Source organism: Phaethon aethereus, assembly GCF_964289735.1.
Source record: "Phaethon aethereus genome assembly, chromosome: 3".
Taxonomy (NCBI): domain Eukaryota; kingdom Metazoa; phylum Chordata; class Aves; order Phaethontiformes; family Phaethontidae; genus Phaethon; species Phaethon aethereus.
In genome coordinates this window covers 16,440,416-16,464,780 of record NC_138576.1, presented here as the reverse complement: position 1 = coordinate 16,464,780, position 24,365 = coordinate 16,440,416, and the positions used below count along the sequence as shown (strand labels likewise).

At 42.3% G+C, this 24,365-nt stretch overlaps 1 protein-coding gene across 1 annotated transcript; it reads left to right on the top strand.

Annotated features, from left to right (window-relative positions):
• Positions 1-15,912: 15,912 nt before the first annotated feature.
• Positions 15,913-19,348, top strand: CIMIP5 (ciliary microtubule inner protein 5; the record flags this gene model as incomplete). Its single annotated transcript, XM_081998429.1, has 3 exons — positions 15,913-16,172; positions 18,479-18,518; positions 19,157-19,348. The coding sequence occupies 3 exons, from the start codon at positions 15,913-15,915 to the stop codon at positions 19,346-19,348; spliced, it is 492 nt and encodes a 163-aa protein (XP_081854555.1).
• Positions 19,349-24,365: the final 5,017 nt, after the last annotated feature.

Genomic DNA, 24,365 nt, shown 5'->3' with positions numbered 1-24,365 from the left:
TGAGAACCTGAGGGAGGGAATACCCACAGGTTGCATGCTCCAAAAGACCAAAAACCTCTCTAGTCCTACAAGTAAAGCCCACATCTGATATTTTGCTCACTCTCTCTGGCCTTCCTGTGCTTTTATTTATACAGTAATGATAAGATACAAAAAGAAGTCTCTTTTCTCTGTAGCTACACCTCTGCAGAGGTTCTCGGGTGTGGGACCACAGGCTGTTGCTATGAGAGGCTGAAGAAATAGCATGGGACGTATTTGCAGCCACTCTTAGGTTCATTGTAGTCATCACTCCCTGTTTATCTGTACCCTCAGTTTCTGGATGAAAAAATATGATTGCTTGAGTCATGGAGATACACAGCTGCCTCAGGCCCAGAGCACCCCTTCTCAAAGGACAGATAAGAAACACAGGGAAAAAAATCATATTAAAATTTTAACTCCGGGATCTGCCAGGTGGGCAGGTTTTGCCTATTCCCCCTGGTGTGGTCCCATTATCCTGCTCTTCCAGAGAGCCCCAAAAACTCCACTCTTTGTGGGGCTCTGACAGCGAGAAGGAGGAGGAGGAAGAGGAGGAGGACACCTTCAGCCACCTCCTCAGCCGCTGGGTTCATAGGAAAAGAAAATGAAGAGTCCTTCTGGCTTAGCTCTTCCCTCCTGCTACTGCTGCCCCAGAGGTGTTTGTCCTCCAGCAGGTCCCTGTCCCACGTTTCCTAAAGGCCATCCAAGAGACATGCCATGTTATTTCCACAGGCTTGCCAAGCAAACCTGCTCTGGCCTGTGATTAGAAACAAAGGTCTCCAAAGAGCTCCTGCTCTTCCCCGAACACAGCTCCTCACAGCGTGCACATCGCTGGCCATCAGCGAGACCTTCATCACCATCTCACTCACCTTAAAATTGACAAAGGTTAATTTTCCTGGACTCGGCAGCCCTTTTTTCTGAACTCTATCTGCATCAATAAGGCGCTTAAAGAAAAGGCAAAGGAAAGCATTCATATGCATGACTGCTTTTATTCAACAGGCTTGTACCGTTTCCTTCAGAGTAGTTTTTTTTATATAGCTTTATGTCTAGATTTCTGCACTGGTAAACCAGCTGATTTTGACAGTGTTGTATGTGTGACATCAGACATCAGCTCAGTGAAGAGAAAATAATTGTAACATCTAATGCTGTTAGTGAGAGTTTGTTAAGAAGATCAATAAGGACAGGAGCACTTTGACTTTTCTTAGTATGGTTTCTCTGGCAACCAGAGGAAATAACATAGGTAAAATTATAGTCCATCACGCTCCATGTGCTGACAGTACATAATATATAATTGCATGCTTCCCACCAGAAAGCTTACTTAGTATAATCCTACACAATCTTTTCTCTTGCACTGTTTTAGGTGTTTCATCATTTCCACAACTTGCAAAGCCCTGAAAAATTAAAGAAGAAAACAAACCCCCTTGAGCTGGTTTTGCTATTGCCTGGCTTTGAGAGCTGATGACAGGACTAATTTAGTTTGTCTGGCAGCAATAATCCTAGATTATTCAAAACTAAGAAGAAGTGGGTGTGTAGATCATGCGGTCTTTCTAGAGAAACTTGGTTCTGCAGTTTGCCAGAATCCTCATCCTCTTAGAGAATGAACTTCAATACTTCTGGAACATCTGTACTTCTGAAAACACCTGACACAGGCTACGGCTTTCAAAGAAGAGGTGGTGGGCCAGCACCTTGCTCTCAGGGTGCTCTTGCCAACAGCTTGTGTACGGCAGTTTGTCAATCCCCTGCGTCTGCCTGTCTGTGTTTTGAGTTGCACTGGTCTCACGATTCAAGAACACCCCAAGCTCGCAGAAGGTGCTCAGGGGTACCTGGAGGAGCACTGACACTTTGCTGTGACGCATCTTCCCTGCAAGACAGGACCCATTCCCCCCGCAGCTGCTCCCCACCTCCCGAAGGGAAGGCCACTGGGCATATAGCCTGTCCTACTGTTTGAAAGGAGAGGAGTTGGACAAAGCAACGTAGAAGCTTGCAGAATTAGCTTCTAACTTGCAGAACTAGAGGCCGGGATTCGAAGCCCTCGTCCTTCCCCGCCACAGCAGCTCGCCAGCCTCCACACACAGCCCTTGCCTCGCCTCTGCCCCGCTCGCTACATCACCATGGGATGACTACATGGCGACTGTTTTGGAACCTGAAATAAGCTCAGCTCCTAAACCTGCAAACAAGTCTCTGAGGAAATAAGCGGCCTAATTTCTTAAACTCTTTACAGGGCTCCCTGTGAGCCAAACACGTCAAGCCTCATGAAACTGCCAAGTTGCGCCAGGGGAGGTTTAGATTGGACATTAGGAAAAATTTCTTCACCAAGAGGGTGGTCAAGCATTGGAACAGGCTGCCCAGGGAGCTGGTGGAGTCGCCATCTCTGGAAGTGTTCAAAAAACGTGTGGATGTGGCACGTCAGGGCATGGTTTAGGGGACATGGTGGCGTTGGGTTAATGGTTGGACTTGATGACCTTGCATGTCCTTTCCAACCTTAGTGATTCTGTGATTCTGTAATTGGTCGGGGCTATAGAAGTCAAATGCAAACTCTTGCTGAGGCCAATGGCACAATATCTCGTGTATCAGCGCAAGAGCTGAACTTCATCCACTTGCCTCCGGATATTAGTTTAGGACATCTGAAGAAGAAAGAACTAGATAATAGTGATTGGGGTGAAGCAAAATGAAGATAAACTTGCTGTAAGCAGCAGATTCTACCTGTCAAAGGTAAAGATCCTTTGGAGGTGAGTGCATCTCTGTGGGACGGGAAATGATGGGAAGAGGAGCAAGTGACAGCTTTGGGTACCGCAAAATACTTGAAAAAAAATTTTAGGGCTTTTTTTCCTCCAGTGCCAAAAGCTGTTCAATTAATTACTTGAACACAGGGAGCCAATTAATGAATCACATTAACACTGGGAGCCAAATAACCCTGGTGCTCTGCAACAAGCTTCTGTGTGTATTTGTGGGGAGGGTCCTGGCCCAAGGCTGGGGCAAGGCTGTCTCCTGCGAGAAGTCCTCAGGCCAGCAGCAGCCGGGCCCTGGCTGGGTTCATGCACCCACCTGGATCACAGGAGGAGGCTTCACGAAGGCAAACACCGGTGGGACCCACTCCTCCTGTCCGCAAGGCATCTTGCCAACACCGCAAGATACAGCTTCACTGCCCAGACTCTGGGATGCTGTTTTACATGAGTTAAACATAGTGCAGCCATTGGAAAAATCACCTAAAGGGGAAAAAAAAAAAGGTTGGCCTCTACCTTGCTTTGCTTGCTCTGCAGGATGAGAAGATAAAGCATGAATAGGAGGCAGTACCAGTGATGGAAGCAACCAAATGTTTTTCATTCCTGTCCCTGTTGCCTGTCCTCATCTTCTTTTCCTTTGCAGAAAGCTCCCATTCAAGTTTCCTGGACATCTATTTTCAGTGAGGACAGACACCGCGTGACGGTGCATAAGACAAGCTAACCCTGGCCACTGAAGAAAGAGCTCTGTCTTCCACTGTATCTTTCACATTGCTTTTTGTTCTCATTAGGGTATTTATTTGCAGGCCCGTTTCTCAGGTAAATGCTTTTGAGACACTGCCTCAGCCATAACATCCACAATTTGGATTTTAATACAGCAGCTCCCTTTTTCACTCTAAAGAAGCAAACACATCTATTGCTTTAATACACTTCATGAATCCTATCTCCTTTTTACTTTTAGCAGAGGGTACTTCAGATGTCTTTGGGATGTTCTATGTTTGTTTTCTCTCTCCTTGTTCTGTTTGTTTTCTAGTGACAGGAATTAGAATTACAAGCATTAGCAGGATTGCTCTATTGACTGAAGATCAGTACTAGATTGCTTTTCTCCCCTCATAGCTGACGGCTCCATCCTGCTCTGACTTCAGAAATATTCATCAGAGTTGCAGTCATTTTACAGACTTTTTATCTTAACACTATCATGAACGGCTTAGCAGACACAATGCTTTCTGTGTACCACCTTCAATGATACCTTTTCTTTCCTGTTGGAGAGATGCAGGGATGGCTGAAAGTGACTTTCCGGGGAAAGTTACAGCCATAAATCAAACCAGCAGAAGCTTAATGTCATCCGCACGTCGCAACTGACTCAAAATAGCAGATAAACTTTTATACTACAAAGCTATGGATTTCTTTTTTAGCAGAACGTACTCCTGAGGTTTGTCAGGTTGTCTTGATTTCCGTTAAGAAGCAGCATGTTGCAAAAGTGAAGGACACACGGTGCTTCAGAAGGTAGCTGGGCTTTGATCGAAAATACCAAAGACTGACGGCGCGGGTTATGGTATCACCTAGTCCGGAGCTGCTGCTGGCTGTGCCTCCATAGCAGAGGAGGAGTTGTCACAGAGATAGTGGTTTCTATAGCAGCGAGCGCTACACAAAAAGCTTGGCTCTCCCCTCGCCTAGGTAAGCTTTACCTGACGTAAGGAAGCTGGGAGAGAAGGGGCACAAACCTGCATCTGTGCGCGTGGCAGGCGGGCTCTGAGCAAGCACCGCGCTGGATGCTCCGTGGGGATCAGCTACCTCTGGATTTCAAGACTCATTTTCCACTGATATTCTGTAGCTATTATTTTTTTCTGATCATTTCTACCAGGGAGGAGGTACCCTGAGGATTTCCCAGTTTCCCAGCCACTCCATCGGAAACCCATCTCTGTTCCCTGGCTCCCTGTGCTGATGGGGGCTGTTCTCTGTGCTCACACCCATGGGCATGCCCGCGCCCCCCATGGGTGCCACACTCCACATTGCCCAAAATATTCATCGGTACCACCCCTGCTGCAATACTACCCCAACACCTCCACACCTGCCTCCCACTCCCCACCTCATAGCACACCCCATGGCTCCCCCCAGGCCCTCTAGCCCTCCCCAGGACTGCCCCATACTCTGCCCCATAGGCTTCCTACCTCTCCAGTACCAGCCAGCAAATACCCCCAGTCTGCACAGAGACACACTGTGCCCACCACCCCCAGCCTAAAAAGTGATCCCACTCTGCTGAGCCCGTTAGGGTGTGCAGATATAGGGCATCCTATATCTGGTGGCCCCTTGATCCTATATACGTAGTCCTCTGCGCTGTATGCTGTCCAGAATGAATTCAAGGGGTGCACTTCACCTTCAGTTCTTCACCCCAATCACAGAACCATACATTCACAGAATAGTCTGGGTTGGAAGGGACCTTTAAAGGCCATCTAGTCTCACGCCCTGCAGTGAGCAGGGACATCTTCAACTAGATCAGGTTGCTCAGACAGAAGAGCTAAAATAATATCCTACAAGATACACTTCATCTGGTTCATTTGAGGATCACAGATGTCAGATTTGCTACTGGGATGGTATTTTTAAGTCCAGCCATGCAATGGCACGTTCCTACATTTAGCACGTTGCCTAAGAACACTGAACAGCATTGCAACACAGCTTCTTGTGCTAAAACACTCATTTTTTGAACATTGAACCCAGCTCACAGCCACTCAACCTGTTGGTTGACCCAGTTTTGGTTGAGATTACACATTTCGTTTGTCCAGTGATAATCATCAGAAGCTACGCCATCAGCTGGCCAGACACCACACTTTTATTTAAATTAAAACACAGATATACGCACAGACATGAGTGGGAACCAAATCAGAAACACATCATCACATACCTAACCCTGCCCTGCCTCCTCATCAAAACCCACAAGATACAATATCCTCCAAAATGGTGACTCCACCCCAGCCTGACCCTTCCCCTGACCATGCTTTCTGGCCAAGTGTAAAGGCAAGCCAGCTGAAGGACCAACATGTATGGGTGAAATCTCTAAGGAATGCTTACACTTTGGAATAAAATCTTGCTCATTTGCCTATTTAAAAAAAAAAAAACACAAACCCAAAGCAATGCTAGCAACAGTGTCTTAGAATCAGTTGCAGAAAGGAAAAAATGTTCTTTCCTGGCATATCCTTTAAAGGCCTAAAATCCCCTTGCAGCTAGGATTTTCAGAGGCACATAACTTACTTATTCCACGAGCTTTTCTCAAGCAAAATGTCCAGCTCAGTCAATAAAGTTTTGCTACTTCTTTAACCAAAAGGTGAGGAAATTATAAACTGAAAGGTTTGGCTTTTAAAACACACACATAGTTGCTCCCATTAAACAAAGGGAGTTTTAATATTGATTTTAATGGGAGAACTCATATTCTGACAAGTGTTTATATGAATCTCTCCTTCAGAACCGTCATGCTCTTTCTAGTACAAGAAATAAGTCAAAAAATATCCTCTCCCTTCTGAGTGGCCATGATGTATTATTTACTGATTCACCATTACCAAGCACAAATTTGTCTTCAACTTATCTACATTAATCCTTTTGTTATTAAACCAATTAGCGTGCTGGTTTAGAAAATTCCTCAGGACATAAATTTCCACAGCACAGACGTTTATTTGAACAGTAAACAGAAGCTGAGGGTTGCTATGGTGTGATCTTTTGCTCAAAGTCTATTTACTTCTCCCGGCTAACAACAGTACCGATAGTGGAGTCCATAAAACAGAAAGTACAAGGTAAAGCAGCCGTCCCACACCATGGTGCTGAGAAGTCCTTATTCTAAAGAAATGAATTTGAAAGCTCACCATAAACAAAGGTATGTAGAAAAGCAAGATAAACTTTTTTTTAGATTAAAAATGGTATTTTAATCTGTATTTTGTGATAAAAGCTTTAAAAAGAAGCGGTAGTTTGAAAAGTCTGCTTTGATTGTTGCTGTTTTCTATTCCTCTTGCAAAATTGTAGGTTTGTGCAAGTCAAGGTATGCAGCCTAGGTGAATATTCACATTAAGGCAAGTTAATGGGAAGGAATGGGAACAGGCAAAGAGCAAACAGATACAGCACAGAGATGCTTGTTGCTAAGTAAGTCAGTACCTCAATTAGCCATTTGCAAGAGTACGGTACCATTTTAACTACGGAGGTGGTGCAGGCTATTTCCAAAATGGATATTCATATTCACCAGGAAAGCTTCTAGCTCCTATGAACTGCTGTCCTACTGGAACTGCAAATATAAGAAACCTTCTGCTTTTTATTTTATGCTAATGGCATAGGTGGTTTTCATCATCAGATTTGCAAGTCCAAACAGATCCTTAATCCTCCAATTGTCAGATTCAAGTACATAAACAAAACTCGTATGAAAGAAGAATGGCTGGAATTAGGAATATAAACCATATCACATAGAGGAGAAAAAACCCACATACTTTCCTCCAACACACGACTGGAAATTTAAATTATTTCTTCTATGAAGTCCCACTCAAATTCTCCCTTCACTGGCTAACTCCCATTTTAAACAGCGAATAAGTAACAGAAAATATCATTCAATATAATGCAATCACTTAATAATAAGCCTCTTCCACTAAGGTGGGGAATGGGTCCAATTCCCACCCAGAGAGCGGGCCCCGGCACTGTTTTCCTCATGTAGGTGTAGTTATACCTTTCTTTCATACTAAGAAATCTCATTTTCAACATCAGCTTGTAGGATTCCATGAGGGTATCTATCTTCACCGTCCTTATAGGTAATGGAGGTCTAGGGAACACAGCTACAACAGCGGGCAGCGTGGATCCGTGGAGTGACACCAACTGTCATTAAGGGCTCCCCAGGATGTTTAACCCACCCTGTGGGCCAGGGGCTGCCTGCTCTTTCCTGGTCTGCAGCGTGAATGCCCATGAGCGGCCGGAGAGCGGCTGCAGCAACCCAAGAGTCCCCATAGCCTGCATGTTCCAAGACCATCCCCATGGCATAACCCAAAATACAGTAAGTGGAGATATCTGGGAGATTTGCTTGAAAAACACTCTTAAATGGACCTCAGATGTGACTACCGATGCATTCATAGTTATCCAGTGCAATCAGTGCCAGATGTTCTTGCCTTTCCTTCCTGCTGTCACAGAAAGACATAGGTCTCTTGCAGGTTTGCTATGGATCTGCTGGCCCTGCAAGGATTTTTCAAGTACCCTAGGACTTCCTAAATGGTAGTCGATGCCTCTGCGTGCGACTAACTCAACTGACCCAACTAATTTTGCACAGGTTAGTCAATCTTAAACAATTTAGAATACATTTAAGGGATCCTTAGCATGCACAGTAGACAAGAACCAAGATTTACAGAATGCTCTTTTCATGGTTTAAACTACCAGTGACCTGGAATGCTGCAGCAGGTTGTCAAGAATGAAAAAGTACATCTGAATATCCCTATTTTGGTTGCTATCTTTTCCACTCGTAAGAACGTATGGAAGCCTTGAGTAGACTGCCCAGAAACCAAGGATGTGGGTAAGCCAAGAAACCAATACCCCAGAGCTTTGAGATTCCTGCTGTTCAGCAGTAGGAATGCTGGAAGCTGTAGGAGACCTCACCTGACATGGGGTTCTCCGTACTGTCACGCTTCTGGCTTTACTTTGCTCTCTGTCCCAGGACTCCAGATCCCAGAAGCATTTCGGAAACCCTGCTTCTCATTCATCAAAGATTCACTGATCTCATTATATTTCAAGATGAAATATTTCAGGTTTAACAGGTCAACAATTTTCCACAATCCCAGTTTTGCTGAAAAGTTTTTTATGATGTTTAAGTGGAAGAGGCTGGTAGGTACACTTATGGCAGCGCTGTGATCAAAGCTGGATTTTTAAAGAGAGCCATAGAATCCTCATACTGCACATCTGTAGATTATGTGGACAATTCACACGAAAAGTAGGATAATGTCTTGCCCTTTTCTCATGAAGTGGTCAGCTGCCACAAAGTCAGATTTTATCCTAATTCAGCAGCTGTATTTTTAATGGCATAGCTGTCTACTGCTTTCTAAACTTAAGCAGTAACCTAAGCAAAAGGTTTCCTAAAAAGTGGGACCTGTCCGGAGAACTGGCCCATCCTAAGAGCCAGGCTCCCATTCTCTTCATTAAACCGTAACAAGATTTGTAACGAAACATCTGGTACAATGGAAGTCTGGTCTGAAAACTGTTCAAAGTCCGTTTGGCTGCTCTGGCCCTACGGCCTCGGGCTGCATCTGTTTTCCTTTCGGTTTTGCCTTACTGTTTGAGTATTCGCATGTGAACTGTTGCACAATTGAGCTAAAAATACAAAGCTCCAAACACATCCAGGAAGATTTCACATTGTTCTGGCTGTCCATTTCTTCAGGGAGCAAAAGTTTCCAACTCCACAGCAAAACAAAGACGCTCTCTACAACCGTAGAAGGAATAAGGCTGAACCGAACTACAGAACAGTGCACGTGACCCAAGAAAAGAATGGCAAAGCGGACTGTGCTTTCCCGGTACACTCTGTACACTCCCAGTACGCTTCCCCTTCTAGGTCTCATGGAGCATTTACCCTGCTGGGCATGAGCAGCGAACATGCTCAAATCAGGCAGGGATAGAGAACGGAGTAAGTTAGGTAAAGGTCTGACAGATCTGTGTAACACGGGCGATGCAACCAGTGATCAAATCCTGCTCAGCCTGGAGCAGAGAAGGCTGTGTGGAGACCCAAGAGCACTCTCCCAGAACCTGCAAGGAGCTTATTGGAAAGACACAGCCAGGCTGCTTACAGCGGTGCCTGGTAGGAAGACAAAATAAAATAGGCACAAGTTGAAACAAGAGAGGTTCTGACTGTATGGAAGGCAGAACTTCCTCATCATGAGGGCAGCCACACGGTGAAATGCATTACCCAAAAAGATTATGGAGTCTCCATCCTTGGAGGCTTTCACTACCAACAGCATAAAGCTCTAAGCAGCTGCTTTGATCTCATAGCTGACTCTGCTCTGAGGACCAGGTTGGGCTAGAGACCTCTTGAGGTCCCTGAATTCTCCTATGATCTCAAGAAACTTGCTACCCAATTCTAGCATATCAAAGAAAAGGCTATAGACAAAACCCCCTACATCCTGTTATGGGAACATCCTGCCTTTAGGAAGAACTTCCTTCTAATCCACAACAGTCAGAGTTGGCCAAACGTTAACGGCCTGAGGCATGACTTAACACTAGCTTCTACATTTAAGAAGGAAACCTACACTAATAGAAAGCTACAATGAAGATGCTAAAAGCTTTGCTGAAAAACAGATAAAGCCTGTGATTGCCATGTTCAGACAAGGCTTCCCAATTTTAGTCTCTGACACTTACCTTCAAAAAATCTAAAATGAATTAGCTCAATTCTCAACCAACAGAACTTGCAAAGGTCAAGGACATTTGAAAAAACAGGTCCCTTTCTTTTTAATAGCCAGAGACACAATTTAAAACCAATTTTAGGTGCCTCGATTTGAAAACTTGCCCAACTTGCAGCAGAGAGTTTTTGGTATCTCACATCAAAACAGAAAGTTAATGTCCTTTCTGAATATGGTGAGCAGATGGTAAATGAAACATTTAGTGTATTAAAGTGCAGATCGACAAACAGACTCTTAGCTGCTGGAGGAGATAGCTAAGAAACAGAATAATCCAAAAAACAACTGAAGAGCATCTTGAGTATTAAAATATATAGTGATACACACCAGGAATATTGTGTTTCACAGAGTAAAATACTTTTGTAAGTACTACAGTGCCCCAGGGAGCAGAGAGAGAAAACTGAATCTGTGTAGTATTTGTGAAGAGCTTCTCCTCGGCTGCGATGAACGGACCTGTAAGCTGATACTGTTCACAGATGCATATACCACGGGAGCACAGGACAGCAGAGCGACGCCAGACTCCAGAGGTCAAACTGCTGCCTTAGGTACTTAAGCGGTATGAAGCACAGCCTTTTCAGAAGTACTTAATCACTTTATACGCTGAAATTCTCTTAGGCCTGTTAATGAACTGTGCAAGAAAACAGCGAGGATGAACAGAATAAAGCCAAGCTCCCCTGTGCAGTTACCGGAGCTCCCTGCCGTGGTGAGGATGTGACTTGGAACAACTCTGACTAACGGAGACAACTTTGGTTGTCCATGCAGTATTGCACTTCTCGACAGGATCTAACCTCTAAGATTGAAATTATGTGAAATACCAACTGAAAACATTCCTAAGACTCAGCCAGTAAGGAACACTTCTTACATTTACAGTTCTTTCTCTTCAAACCAGATACTTCTAAACACTTCTACTCACACACCAGCCTTGCAGTGTTGCCTCCCTGCAATCCCATCACCTTGCTCAGCTGGCAGGTTGAAGCAGAGGACTGCTTAACAGGCCTGTATATTCTATGGAATAGCTGCTGTTTAATATTTTTTTCAAGTAAGTAATATTTTTTGAAATAAATAATTTTTGTTTCAAATAAAGTAAACGGTGTATCGGTAGCTAACATATTTTGTAACATTCAAATTTATATTAAAAGAAAGGAATGAAAAAAAATCACAACAGATTTCTTACAGTCTGCATTACAGCTTTGATTTTACTTTGAAGTGTCAGACTCTGTGTCACTGGAAGCAGACATTCCCTCGGTGGTATTTGTACGCTGCCGACGCAACAGCCGCTCAACTTGCCAGGCTCTCTCAGCAGAACTCCATTAAGACAAGGAAGACATTTGTATTTTTTATGAAATCTATAGCAAAACTTAATGCATGAGGCTTTTAATCAAGCAGCTACATAATTGTTTAAAAGGAGTTTTACTGCAAACTGATTTGGCTGCATACAGTGACCCAAGGCACCCTGCTCCTCCCAGACCAAGACACGTCTTGTCAGCAGGATCTGTCACCTCCAAGCTTTCTACAGCCCTGGCTGGTTAACGCCCAGGGCTGGTGAGAAAGCACCGCAGTAATGCTCTACCATATGTCACTTCTCTGCTGGGTGCTCAGCATCCTCTCACCGATCATCTAACACCCTGCTCTGCTAACTATCACATGACCCATCTTCCAGCTGACTGACTTGACTGATCTTTATTCATTTGAGGAAGATGATGATGACAACGTAAATGTCACTATTTGAGGCGGGCAACACTACTCACACTGAAAGATTTACATGGGAATTTCCATCCCATTCATGAAGTGCAAGAGGTCTTCCAAAAAAGATCTGAAAAGCTGGCCTCTGGAGAGCTGCCCTCTTCTCCAGCTGACAGTCTTGCTCCTCCCTCTTATTCACACGCGACACACACCTTGCACTTGTGTTTCTAAATGTGTGTGTTTCTTAAATCTCTGCAGTATCTCGCAAACACAAAGTTTCTTATATGAAAATTACTTTGCTGTCCATCAAACCACTATCACACCTCTCAGAAACTCGTTCTTCAGAGATAATGTGATATGGCTGTGATCTTTCTTCTTTTACAGGTGAGCTTGGTGAGAGACAGGCAAGCATACCGTGTATCTTTTCCTAAATTTAGCAGCAGATCTAGGAGTGGGAGAATCTAGAAATCCTTCTAGCTGCATCTTCAATGGTCTGAATTGTACAAAACATAGCATGAGCACTTGGCAACATTGTCCTTAAAGTTTAAAAGACCTAACTTTTGTAGAAAAGCATCCCAACACAGTACTGACTGAGGCAAAAAGTGCAAACCGACATTGCATGTATACTGTAGAAGACTTGGATGTAAAGGGGAAATCTGGGAAACACAAAGGAGCTATAAAACATTTCAGACCTTATTCCTGCAAGTAGGACCATGTGAGAAAATCAGATCAGAGTCTCACTGACTTTGACAGTGCCCATCCTGGACCAACATGCACTTCCAACCAAAGCAGCAACACATTCATCTCCTGTTATTATCTCCCTTCTGTAACTGCTGTATTCTTGCATTTAACCAAGCAATTTCCATAAAGTTTTTCCGTGTTTTGGAATAAGCCTCTGAAGTCCCTGTCTTCCAGTGAAAGCAACGAGAACTTCTCAAGCTTCAAGAAGCTTGTTACTCTAAAAACCAAAACAATTCTTAGAAAAAACAGCTCAGAAATTGTCTCTGTACCAGGACATGAAATATTGGCATACAAAACCTAATTTTCTTCACTGCTTACTTTAAATAATCAATTTCCAGAAATGCATGTTTTAAAAATAAGGCAGTTTATAAATATATAAAATGTATAAAGTCAAACATTAGCTCAAGTCTTGCATAATTGATACTGCAATACCCTCTTGTGGTCAAATAAAAATGGTTTATCTAAACACCTGCACTTTTTCCTCCATAAAAAAGCCTCCCTAGACGTTTTTTTCCTTTGACGGGCAGAATTAACTCACATATTTTTCACAGATGAATTTGTAGTGCACACCATCACTTGTCTGGCAACAACAAAAGACTAACGTCAGTCAAGTTCTTCCTCAGAATGACGGGCACCGACACTGCTTGTCAGAGAAACTTCCCAAAACAAATTTCTAAGTGAAAGCACCATCTCCTACAATGACACTCATAACTTTTTTCAGCTTTCATGTCCCCAACCAACCCCAAGAAAAAATAAAGATGCTATAATCAATTTACACAGATACATATGGCATGAAGCCACAATAAACATCAACCTATTCTACTGCAGGATGAAAAGAAGTGCACAGTGCATCAGCCGTATCAATTCAAATAAGCTCCCTGCTTAAATGCCCTGAGTTGTTATAATGAACAAATAAAATGCTAAACTGGCAGATGGTAATGTGAGGGGAAACAGTTCAGTATCTGCAGCAGTTCTGCTGAGCTGTTAATCTAGTAAATCGCCTAAATGGGCTACTAGTATATCCAGTAAGGAACCTAGAGTAACGCCCAGAAATGTCATCCTTGCACTCACCTTGATATGCTTTAATGGTGCATAACCGCTCCCTTAATGACTTCTAGTCCCAAGCTCTTAGTGACCCGTTTTTAGAACAGTAGCTACATTTTAAAGACATATTATAACACTTTTAAAAACACAACTTACTTAAAGAGCCACGATCCCATTCCCATCTATTATTTCCAGAGAAATGGCTTGAACACTATGAAGTGTCCAATACCTGCATGTAGACTCACAGCTTACTTTTGTTTAAAGACTAAAGAAGTCCTAAACAGTTAAGACTTCCTTCTTTTCTGAGGTTGTGGGGTCTCAGACCAACAGATCTGTCTTTAACCTATGAGTTCACTTTCAGCAAGGTGTTCCGAGAGGCACTTCGTAGCCCTGCATCAAAACTAGGGCAGTTACAACTCCTGCATCTTTGCAGACACCGCTCAGTGGCGCAGACTTTAAACACCTGCTCGTAATCTTTCCATCCAGTTTATTCAGCGGCTGCAAGTAGACCTTTAGAAGCTATGTACTCAGCTCAACTACCATTTCTTGTTTATTATTACGTTTCATTTGCAGTAATTGACTTGAAGGAAGGATTAGAATTAAAATAACACTTTGTAAACAAGAATTAAAAAGCGTTCCATGCACAGGAACAGACTTCCCATCAGGATCCTTTCCTGACTTGGTCAGGAGCTAAAATCCCATGCACCCTGCTTAATGCATTGGGTCTTCCAAATGTGCCTCAGCTTCCTTTTAAAGCAGTTAGATGCTGCTAAAACCCCATTCTCCAACCAGCTGTACACGCTCCAACCTGAAGAAGACCCAGCAATGAATACAGCAGGACAGGCAGATTCCACAAGAGGAACAGATACGACTATCAGGCCAGGTTGGCAAACAGTTCATTTCTTCAGTCCATGATAATGCTATGTGGATACATGACTTTTTTGGCTTTTTGGCTGAAAGAGATGAAAAATTATCAAAAAAACCAAGCAAATAAAAAGTTTACTAAAATTTCATTGAAACTCAAAGCAAATGTGATGTGAGATGGAGTTTACCTCTTCTTAAGTTATGTTATTGCAGTCTTCAAAGTCAGGATAATTTTTCCAAATATAGAAGTATTTCTTGCTCAAATATGTCTACATCAAGTGTTTGGATTGTTGTATAGTTGCAACTATTTTAAAAGAAATTATTTGCCAAATGCAGCACGTATTTCCCAATACTGCAAGCAAGTAAGTTTGCCAAAAAACCCCTAAAAAAGTAGATTCAAAGTTCATTAGCATTTACGAGGAAGATGAAGCAAGAGGCTAGAATTCATCTGGAGCTAATCCAGACTACTCAAAAACAAGTCAGTCAACAATTTCAGAGGAAATTTATACTTAAAATACTCCGTTTTCCTGCAAGGTCACAAATACTTGAGGAAGTGATTTCATACCACAGAAGCCGAACAGGCTGACGATAAAGACAAACACTGACATTTTGAACACTGTTTTGAAAATTCTTACTCTGTATACGAACTAACTTTAAAGTCACTTAAAAACTGTTTCTCATAGTTGCTTAATACCTTCTGCAAAAATCCCTAAGTACTTAAAAAGGACTTTCAATGATCTCTGGCTGCTCTTTTTTAAAAATCTGAAAATAAGGAGCTTTCAAAGCACAGATCTGTTGAAATAATACCTTATTTTAAACAAAGAAGCTCTGCCCCAAATACAGTTTAAGGCCCCAGCAGCTGTCCCACTGGGTCTCTGCTCCCTTTCTGGTGAATACTCACAAGTCAGACTCGTTTCCAATGGAGACAGTAAACACACCAGGGAAACCAGCAGCTTTCAGGAGCTTTTGCTCCTGCTACATAACCACAACAAAAGTCCTCCTGATATACTCAGCAGCAATCTCCACAGCACCCTTTGCTACCAAACCAGACTTTATTGTTCTGAGGATTTGGAATAGAGGGTGGTCTCAGCTGCAAGCAGCAGTAATTGTCTCGTAAGCTGACAGTTTGCTGGTTACAGCTGGAGATCCCATGTCTTTCAGTAACAGTCATTTCTTACAAAATTGCTGTTACCATGAAAACTCCTTCAGTGTTCAAGCAACGAAGCAACATAAAGCAGTAGAAAATGACCATTCAATAAGAGGGAAGTAAAACAGTGCCGAGCACTGCCTGTCAGTGCTGCCACGCACGTTCGTTTTCTGAAAGCTCTCCAGATAGAAACTAAAGAAAACATTAGGAAAGAAGGAGATTTGAAAGTGCGAACGATAGCAGGTTTAACCTTCCTAACAGTCAAAATATACCTAACAATACTGGGAATACAGTGAGTCTCAAAATGGACAAGTTGGGAAAAGGTTCTGGATTCAGGAGAAATACCTCGGTTAGGTCTTGGCAACCAGCAACCACACCTCTGGCGCAACCAGCCTCAGCTCCATCTGTGTCTCTCAGCAGCACCCAACCCAGAAGACCTGTCGTCGCACAACCGGCTACTCGGGCCTGGGCGGACGAGCAGGCAGCACTGCGGCAGGACCAGGTTCAACAGGACAAGATCTGGAGAGAGTCAGTAGAGGCTGAACAGAGAGGAAGAAAAATCTGGTAAGTCACTTGCTTCAGTTCATGCCTCTTCTACTCATCTTGACAATGGTACTGATGCCCCCTGACAGTCTTAGGGCTTGATCCAAAGCCTACACTATCAAATGAAATTTTCTTTTGCAAGGACTTTGGATCAGACCCTAACACCTTTCTTTCTAAGATTATATTATCTCTGTTTTCCTTCACTGGGCAAAATCTATGCTAATATCTCCAGGCATGCTGGGCTTAAGCTGAAAAGAGATGCTGAGTATCTTTTAGCTTTATAAAGATTTCCACAATGAAGATATAAATGTGCCAACCTTTACCATTTGTTGCAGACACACTGATATTATCACCTTTTCTCATATTCTTGGAAATGGCTAAAATGGAAGCTGAACAGTGTTCTGCCAAAATACGATTTTGTACTCCCAATCTGTAAATCTACTGAACATGCCCTGTTGTTAGAGTGTTTCAGACTGAACTGCACACATGCAACCTAAGCTTTGACTATGTATACACCAGTGACCTGAAGGAAACTGAAATTAAGATCTTCTCTGTCTCTGCCACATATCTTGACTAAGTGTTTATGTTCATACTTCACTACACAGCATGAGCATGCCTATTAGAAGAATACCCTTGGTAAAAGTAAAATGAGATCCAGTTCCGACTGCGCACTAGCTAATCTAAAGGAAAGGGAGGAGAAAGAAGAACATCACTCAGGACTTTTCAGAATGGGAAAAGAAATTATCTGAAAACCCCTGTCCTCCTCAGCCTTCTGGAGGAGATACAAATCACAGCTCTGATTTCCCCAGAGACACATTTGCACTCTTGTCTGGCTCCTTTTACCTGCGGGAGAGACTGACGCCAGGACTCTGACTCATGCAAAGCCAGGGCTGTGGTGGCAACGTTACCCTCTCCCAGTTGTGCACTCAGACTCTTCCCAAACAGGCCCAGCATGTTCCATACCCACTCCCTACCAAAGACAGCAAAAGGGACTCTCTGTCTGTGCCTGACTCCCTGGGGTTCAGAGTCATGGATAGTGCTGCAAACTCACTTTCATGGGTAAGGTAACACATCGTACAGCTGATGCATGTCCTGCTGTCCAGTCTTAGCTACAAAGACAGAAACTCTCGTAAAAGGGTAGGACAGACATGTGAAGGACAGATGCCTAAAGCTGGATTCATCAAACTACATATGCTACAGCCTGCAGAGAACTGGTCCTTCAGCTCCACCTCCCCATCCCAAACACAATGATGGGGAAAGGCTGCTACGGGTTGGTGCTCTGACCTGAAGTGGATATAGGTAAATGCCTGAGGCCCAAGCATGTCTCAGTGATCAGCACCATCCTGTAACACCCAAAACTGATATGTTCAAATAGTGGCTGCCATAGCAAGATAAAAAATTTTAGGACCTCTATGCTGCGCTGATATACCAAGACATATAGTGATAAATGCAACAATTATAAAATAGCTTTTATTTGCACTTAGGGCATATCTGCACTGGACAGGAGAGTGCGGCACAGAAATCCACATGGTACATGACTGTGCTGTATGGACGAGCTCAACTCGGAAGGATGCACAGCTTCAGCACTAGATCAATAAGCTTAGATGCAGCACTGCGTAGACACAGGTAACCAGCTCAGAGAGTCAGCCCAGGTGTCCCCCGAGCCCTGCTGCAAATACAGCTGTAGATAACTATTTATTTCCTCTCTTGACCTCACAGCACTTTTACAATAGTGAATGAACTTTCATTTTCTCCATTCCAGGCCAGGGAAAGCAAAGGACAAAATCAAAGGTCTTGCCCTTTAGTCCCACACCAGGTATAGAACATAACTGAAGAGCAAAACTCAGGTCTTTTGACTCCTCAATTTGCTCCTAGCACAGCTGCCTACCTGCACAAAATACTCCTGGGTTTTTGCCTGCAGCAAATACGGCTCTGGGAATTCCTATCAGGGACTTCTGCCAGCAGAATATCAGTCATTTAAAAAATAAGCAGCTGTGTCTAACTCAAGGCATGGGACAAAAGTTTGCTAGAGTGACTGCTCATTTACCTGCATTTGCAGAAGGAATACATTGTGGACAGGCTATCCTCATCCTCCTGTAGCAAAAAAAACCCCACTCCTCATGTTGTATGGGCTCTACATGGGAATAAAGAAAACCCTGGGCTCCACCACAGAAATGACAGGCTTCAGTACGAAGAGTTTGCAGGGGTAAGAGCTGAGCTCTAAGTATCAAACTGAGCAGTTAAACAGGCATTCAAATATGACCAGCATTAGTGATTTAATTTAAAGACACAAAATTTTACACTGTATTTTTTTCTTCTATTCCAAGGTACCAGAACTGGAGTTTCCTAAAGGACTACGACCAAATGGTAAGTTTCAAACAAGCATCTAACTGTAATCCAGGCTCTTTTCAGTTGTCATCAATTTGAACGAGGCTAATATTTCAAAATGGAGCATACTTAGGCATAATCGGCAAATGCTTTAAGACTAAAATCTTTAGGAAAAATAGAACTGAAGTGCCTTTAATCTGATACCTACGCCGCATAGACATACTGTACATGCATGTGTTCAATCTGTTTCAATATTAACAACTCCATAGAAAGACAAGTGCTAGAAGAACCAACTTCCTAGGAGAACATTTGTAAGATAGTGTCATCACGCTGAAATCCAAGCCACTTACTAAAAACAAAACAAAAAACCTCCCACATTGCAACCATTCTAGAGCAGGCTAACTTCTGCCCCAGCTGACATTTTATGCAATTTATATGAAAATTATTCATTTCCCTGTGTTATCCTATTCCCATGTAAGACAACAGGAAAAAACAATCATTTTACTTTATTTCTTCAACACTTTCATGTACGTTCAGTATGACATTTTTAAGTACACTCAAAATCTAATTTCAAAAGCAAAAGTGCTGATATTAATAATAATCTCAGTAACTTCTATTTTTGTAAAAAGCAATGGATGTAATTCCGAAAACTTATTAATGCTCTATGTTTTATCCAGGGTAAGAAAAAGGAGCAGAAGCCACTGCCAAACTATATGCCTGTGTTCTCAAGCAAAGTTCCCAACTCGACCAACCAGACCATTGGCAGTCGAATGAATACTGAACTTGGCAGGGCTCTGGTAAACATGGATTACTTCTTCAGCAGTGGAGCACGAAAGAGGAAACTTGAGCATGAGCTCCAGCTTTCCTAATGCTTCAGCAAAAATATAATAATAACAAAACAAGTTGAATGGTTCTAGCCAACAGACTCCACAGCGTGTAAAAAATTCCTCAATCTTTTTCTCAGAGAGACAAATACTACCATCTAGCATGGATTGTTTTTCAAGAACAAAGACAGATGTCCAGCAATGCCATAAGAGACAATCCTCTTTGTATTGGGGTGACTGGGCCATATACAGAGAGTTAGCACTGCAGATCTCGTCAATCTTCCCATGCAAATCTACAGTAAGGTTGCCACTGACATCAGAAAGAACAAGATTACAGCCAAAAGGCAATTTCTTCCTGAATTTTTATCGCCTGAAAATAAACAATTAAAGAGACCTGCTGAGACAAGTCCTAACATAAACAACATACTTTCAATTCTGAAAGTCAGCACAATAAAATGCAGCAGCTTGTTGCATTTCATGTAGTTAGCCAAGGATTCATCAGCTTTTGTCATTTGCATATTTAAGCTTGCTCTAAAGAATAAAATTTAAGGCACGTGAGATGTGTTCTATGCTTTTTCACCCCTCCCTGCTGAGGGAGGGAGACAAAATTTTTTCACACTAGTTTTCATTTTTGTTTCTTTAGATTTGCTGCTCTCAAATTCCCTTCTCTTACTCTTCTTTTCTGGTTTAGCTGATGGAAACTCACTGACAAGGAAGCAGGCTTTCACATTTTGCTCTGAAGGCGTGGTGGCTCAGCAACCTGTCTTACACTCTTAGGATAATCAACTTTGAATTTAACAGGTTCATAGTTCCTAAAATCTGTCATTGCCCAGGGAAACCATCAAGCTAAACTGACAAAATACCTAAAGCCTGTTCACTACCGCACCTTCATTACATAGACGTAAACTTTGTTTATGACCTGTTGTTCTGTAGGAAAAAGCAGTAATCAGCAGAGCATGAATAGTGTACATACAATACCGGCCTTTTGAATTGTATGTAGCTTCTGTAGGACCATGTTCAGTCCTAGGTGGAGGTCAACATAGCAGCCATTAGCATTGCCTTGATACAATAGCCTGCAATATCTCACCAGACTGAGGTGGACACGTGCATACTTATACTTTGCAACTAAGGCTATCTGGTTTTATGATTAGACTTCAGCAGCAGAAGGCAGTTCAAAATCACAAGAGGTGGTATGGAACAGTATAATCACTGTCAATGTCCAAGTGGTCTCTGAAAAAAAGAAAAAGACACTGTAGAAAGAAGAGCCAAATCCCACTCACTGAAGTCATGATACCAAGCAGTTCTCCTCTTGGTTTCCTCAATGTAGTGAGCACTGGAGGATTAAGGCTTTCAAGATGACAGCTAAGCTGCCTAGACAGGGAGGAAGATCACATCATGCAATCAGCCCAGGTGAGGAGGGCTGATTCCACTCTGTGCAGACATGAATTGTGGTGGACAACTGTCTTCAGACACACCAAATGGGAACCTACTCTTAAAAAAGACATCTTCTTGTTCAGCTAAAATGCTCTCTGCTCTCTCCTGTGAGCAGAAAACTGCACCAGGAACTGGTTTATCTTCAAACATCTGAAAGAGGGAGAGGAGAGAGCAGATCAAGCCTTTCCTCATCCCTATGTTGTCCAGAGCTTCTTCCAAAAACTGCACAGGCCACTCAGAGGATACATATTTATTGGTGATTGCATAATGCTGAAAAGTCGTTACACTTGCATGCCTTACTCTGAGACATACTGAGCAGCCCCAACGCTTGTTATGGGTCACAAACTCTATACTGAGTGGCAGATGTCCAGTATCTGTCAGGCTCAAGCTCCTATTCCTGTAAGAACTTTTCATTCATAAAGCACGGGGGGTTTGTTTTTCACCACGAAAGCGTATAAAGCTCCATGTTTCCTAACCTCCAGATGGCACTCACTCCACACCAAGTAATCCACTGAAAAGGACGCTAAATGATAGTAAGGCAGTGTTACACAATTCCTTTTTAATTTCAAGGGACATTAGATAATTCCAGATTCTTGACTCCGTTTGCTGTGTGTGTGTCCACAGAATCCCTCTCCCAGAGAGCTTCTGCAAACTGGAGGGTATATGGGAAGCAGGATGGTCTAAGCAGTGCACGATTTAATCCTTCCACTTCACGTAGCACTGGCATCATTTCAGCTGAAGCACTTCTCCCAGTTTTGGACAAGACCTTCCATGTCTGACCCTGAAGATGCAGGTCACTAAGCAGAGTCTAGAGAAGCAACAATGGTAACCGTAGTACAGGAAGATACGGCTTGTGAGGAAAGATTAAAAAAGACCATTAAAGTTTAACCTGAAGAAAGAAAAGCAGTCTGGGAAGAGGACAGCAGTCTTTAGATACGTGTATAGCTCCGGAATGAGAAAAGGAATCATTTCTACTTCATGTGAGTGGAGGACAATAGTAAAAATAACAGGTGTAATTATAGCAAGGAAGAATCACATTCATGTTTTGGGAAGCTAGAGGTAAGGCTAATACAGCACAGGAATAGATTGCCTGAGGAATCTCCAGCTTTGCAGGTTAAACACACACATCCATCAGGAATGACGTATTTAATAGGGTTTGTCTTTTAGTCTATAAATTGAATGACCTTCTGAAGAGCTTTTTACCAATTCTCCAATCTACACCAGAGTTGCTGGGATCAGAACACACTTTGCAAACATGATTTTTCAAACACATTCAAAAATAACTTTTAAAAAATCCTATTTCAATTACACCAGGTTTAAATAGATTGCACCTCTAAAATACAGATTAATCACCTAATTTTTTTGATAAAAAATATATTTCTAATTCTTCTAACTACTCATATAGAAAATGCTTTTCACAGAGTCTAGACGTGCCTCTTTTAATCACGCACACCTGAGAGTGGGATTGAGTAGCACCCTCCTGACAGCCACATAAGAATCCATCTCAAAGAGCACATTCATGTCATTATGTCATGTGTATGAATGGCAGTAACTAATTTTCTTTCAACAATTTCAGGAAGCTTTTACTAATGAGATGTAGTCCTGATCATGTCCTTAATCAGATAAAGCACCCACTGAGATGCCAGGAGGTTCCTGCAGTGGGTACTTGCAGTGATGACATGTATACAGCACAGTGAGAGCCTTATACACCCCTGCACTCCTCCTCAGCTGTACTTCTTTGCACGGGTCACTTCAGTCCAACAGATCACAACAGGAAAGTCTGTAAGTTTATCTGAAGTGGAGCAAAATATGCAAGGATTTTTGGCTTGATCATCAAAGTGTGCAACCTTGGAAAATGTATCTCTGTGTCTTGTTGCAAGACCACAGCAACCCACAACAGCACTGCCTCTTTTGATGTGGAATTAAGTTAATACCTTGACTTTCTGATTCAGACAATTGAAATGACTCTAAAATACCGGTGGGCAACAATTGGACAGGAGTAGCTCTGTTCACCCCCAAAACTCCAGCTCATTCCTTTCCTGTTGAAATCAGTAGCAACTCTTAAGCACTTGACATCTTAATGACTATCTCTAAGAGAAAAGTGACTGTCTAGGGAAAAAAAGTTTCCCATGTGGAATAGATCTGATAATCCATGTGATATGGGAACATTGTGTTAAACTGGACACGTTATTTTGTTCAATTACTACACTTTCCTTAGAAATGCAACTTACTTTATGCTGCTGCAGTTAGCCCTCATCTGGTACCCAGCGTTACGTTTTCCAAAGTTAGTTTGGATCTCTCTGCCAGGTACAGTAACCTTCAGAAAAGACCTTTTGGGAATATCCAAGGTCCTAATCAAAACTGCCTTAGCATCTGCGAGTAGAAGGCAGCAAACAGATATCCTCTAGATGCCATTTTCATCCCAAGTTTAACAATCATTTTTCTTTTAACATAATTAACTTTCCCAACTAATCCTTATTTACATAAGCAGAGTCTCTTAGAAAGAATGGATGAGATGATAAGAGCATTGAAATCTGTAAATAATCAGTGGAAATTTAATTTATTAAAGAGATTGTGTAGATATTAAATTGTGTTGTAAACTTCTTCTAGAGTTCTTATGATGTATCACTTCTGCTTCAGTTTTATAAGCTTTTTTCCCTTTTGCTGCCAGATCTCAAACAAGACATTATACATGTTTAGTTTAGACAATTCATTTTTCTGTATTTCTTTCAGCTAAAGAGCACAAGTGGGTAGCTATAGTAATTTAATTATTCAGTTAGATACACTGCTTTCTCTGGTAGACTTCTGAGGATTGTTAATATTAATTGTAACTTGGTGCGCAGATGTTTCCATTGCCTCCAAATTTTGCGTGTTCTCATTTTGAGTTCCGCTCATAATAAAAAAGTGTGAAATATATTTTTTAACAAAACATAACATACGTAGTTAAACATAACTAGTTAAAGATGTCCCTGCTCATTGCGGGGATGGGGGGGAGGTGGACTAGATGACCTTTAAAGGTCCCTTCCAACCCAAACTATTCTACAATAACTAAATGTGTTTTCCTACAAAGTCTCATCATGCTGTGAAAATGACTACATAAATAGTAAGATTCCTAGAATAGGGAAGGGAAAGGATAATTATGTATGAGCATTGGATGGCCAATACTGCCAGTCCGGGCATTATATGCGTGTATGTATTATGTACGTACACATTCATGTTGTTTGCTTTCTATGAAGAACACTCTATAGAACAAACTTTCTGAAGTTCATCTTAAAGTAGACAATAGTTTCCTGAAGTATTTTTTGGTTTGTTGGTTTTAGAAATCAACAGTAATTTGTTAGGGCCTTAAGCTGCTTTTCCTAAACCCTGCCCTGACAGAAACCAGTAAACCACTTAAATGTCTCTACTTGCCACTCTGAATCCGTGTCAGGTATGCTTCTCTCTCTTCAGAAAACTTCATATTTGCTTGGATGAATTCCTTGAAACACAGATGTTTCTCCAAGAAACTCAGAAATTCTGCCAAAGGCTGAAGAGGTGTTTGCACAGTTCTGTCAATCACAGGCCTGCCCACAGCCCTCTTCTGTCAGAGGGCACAGATGCCATAGACTGACTTCAGCTTGTAACCTTC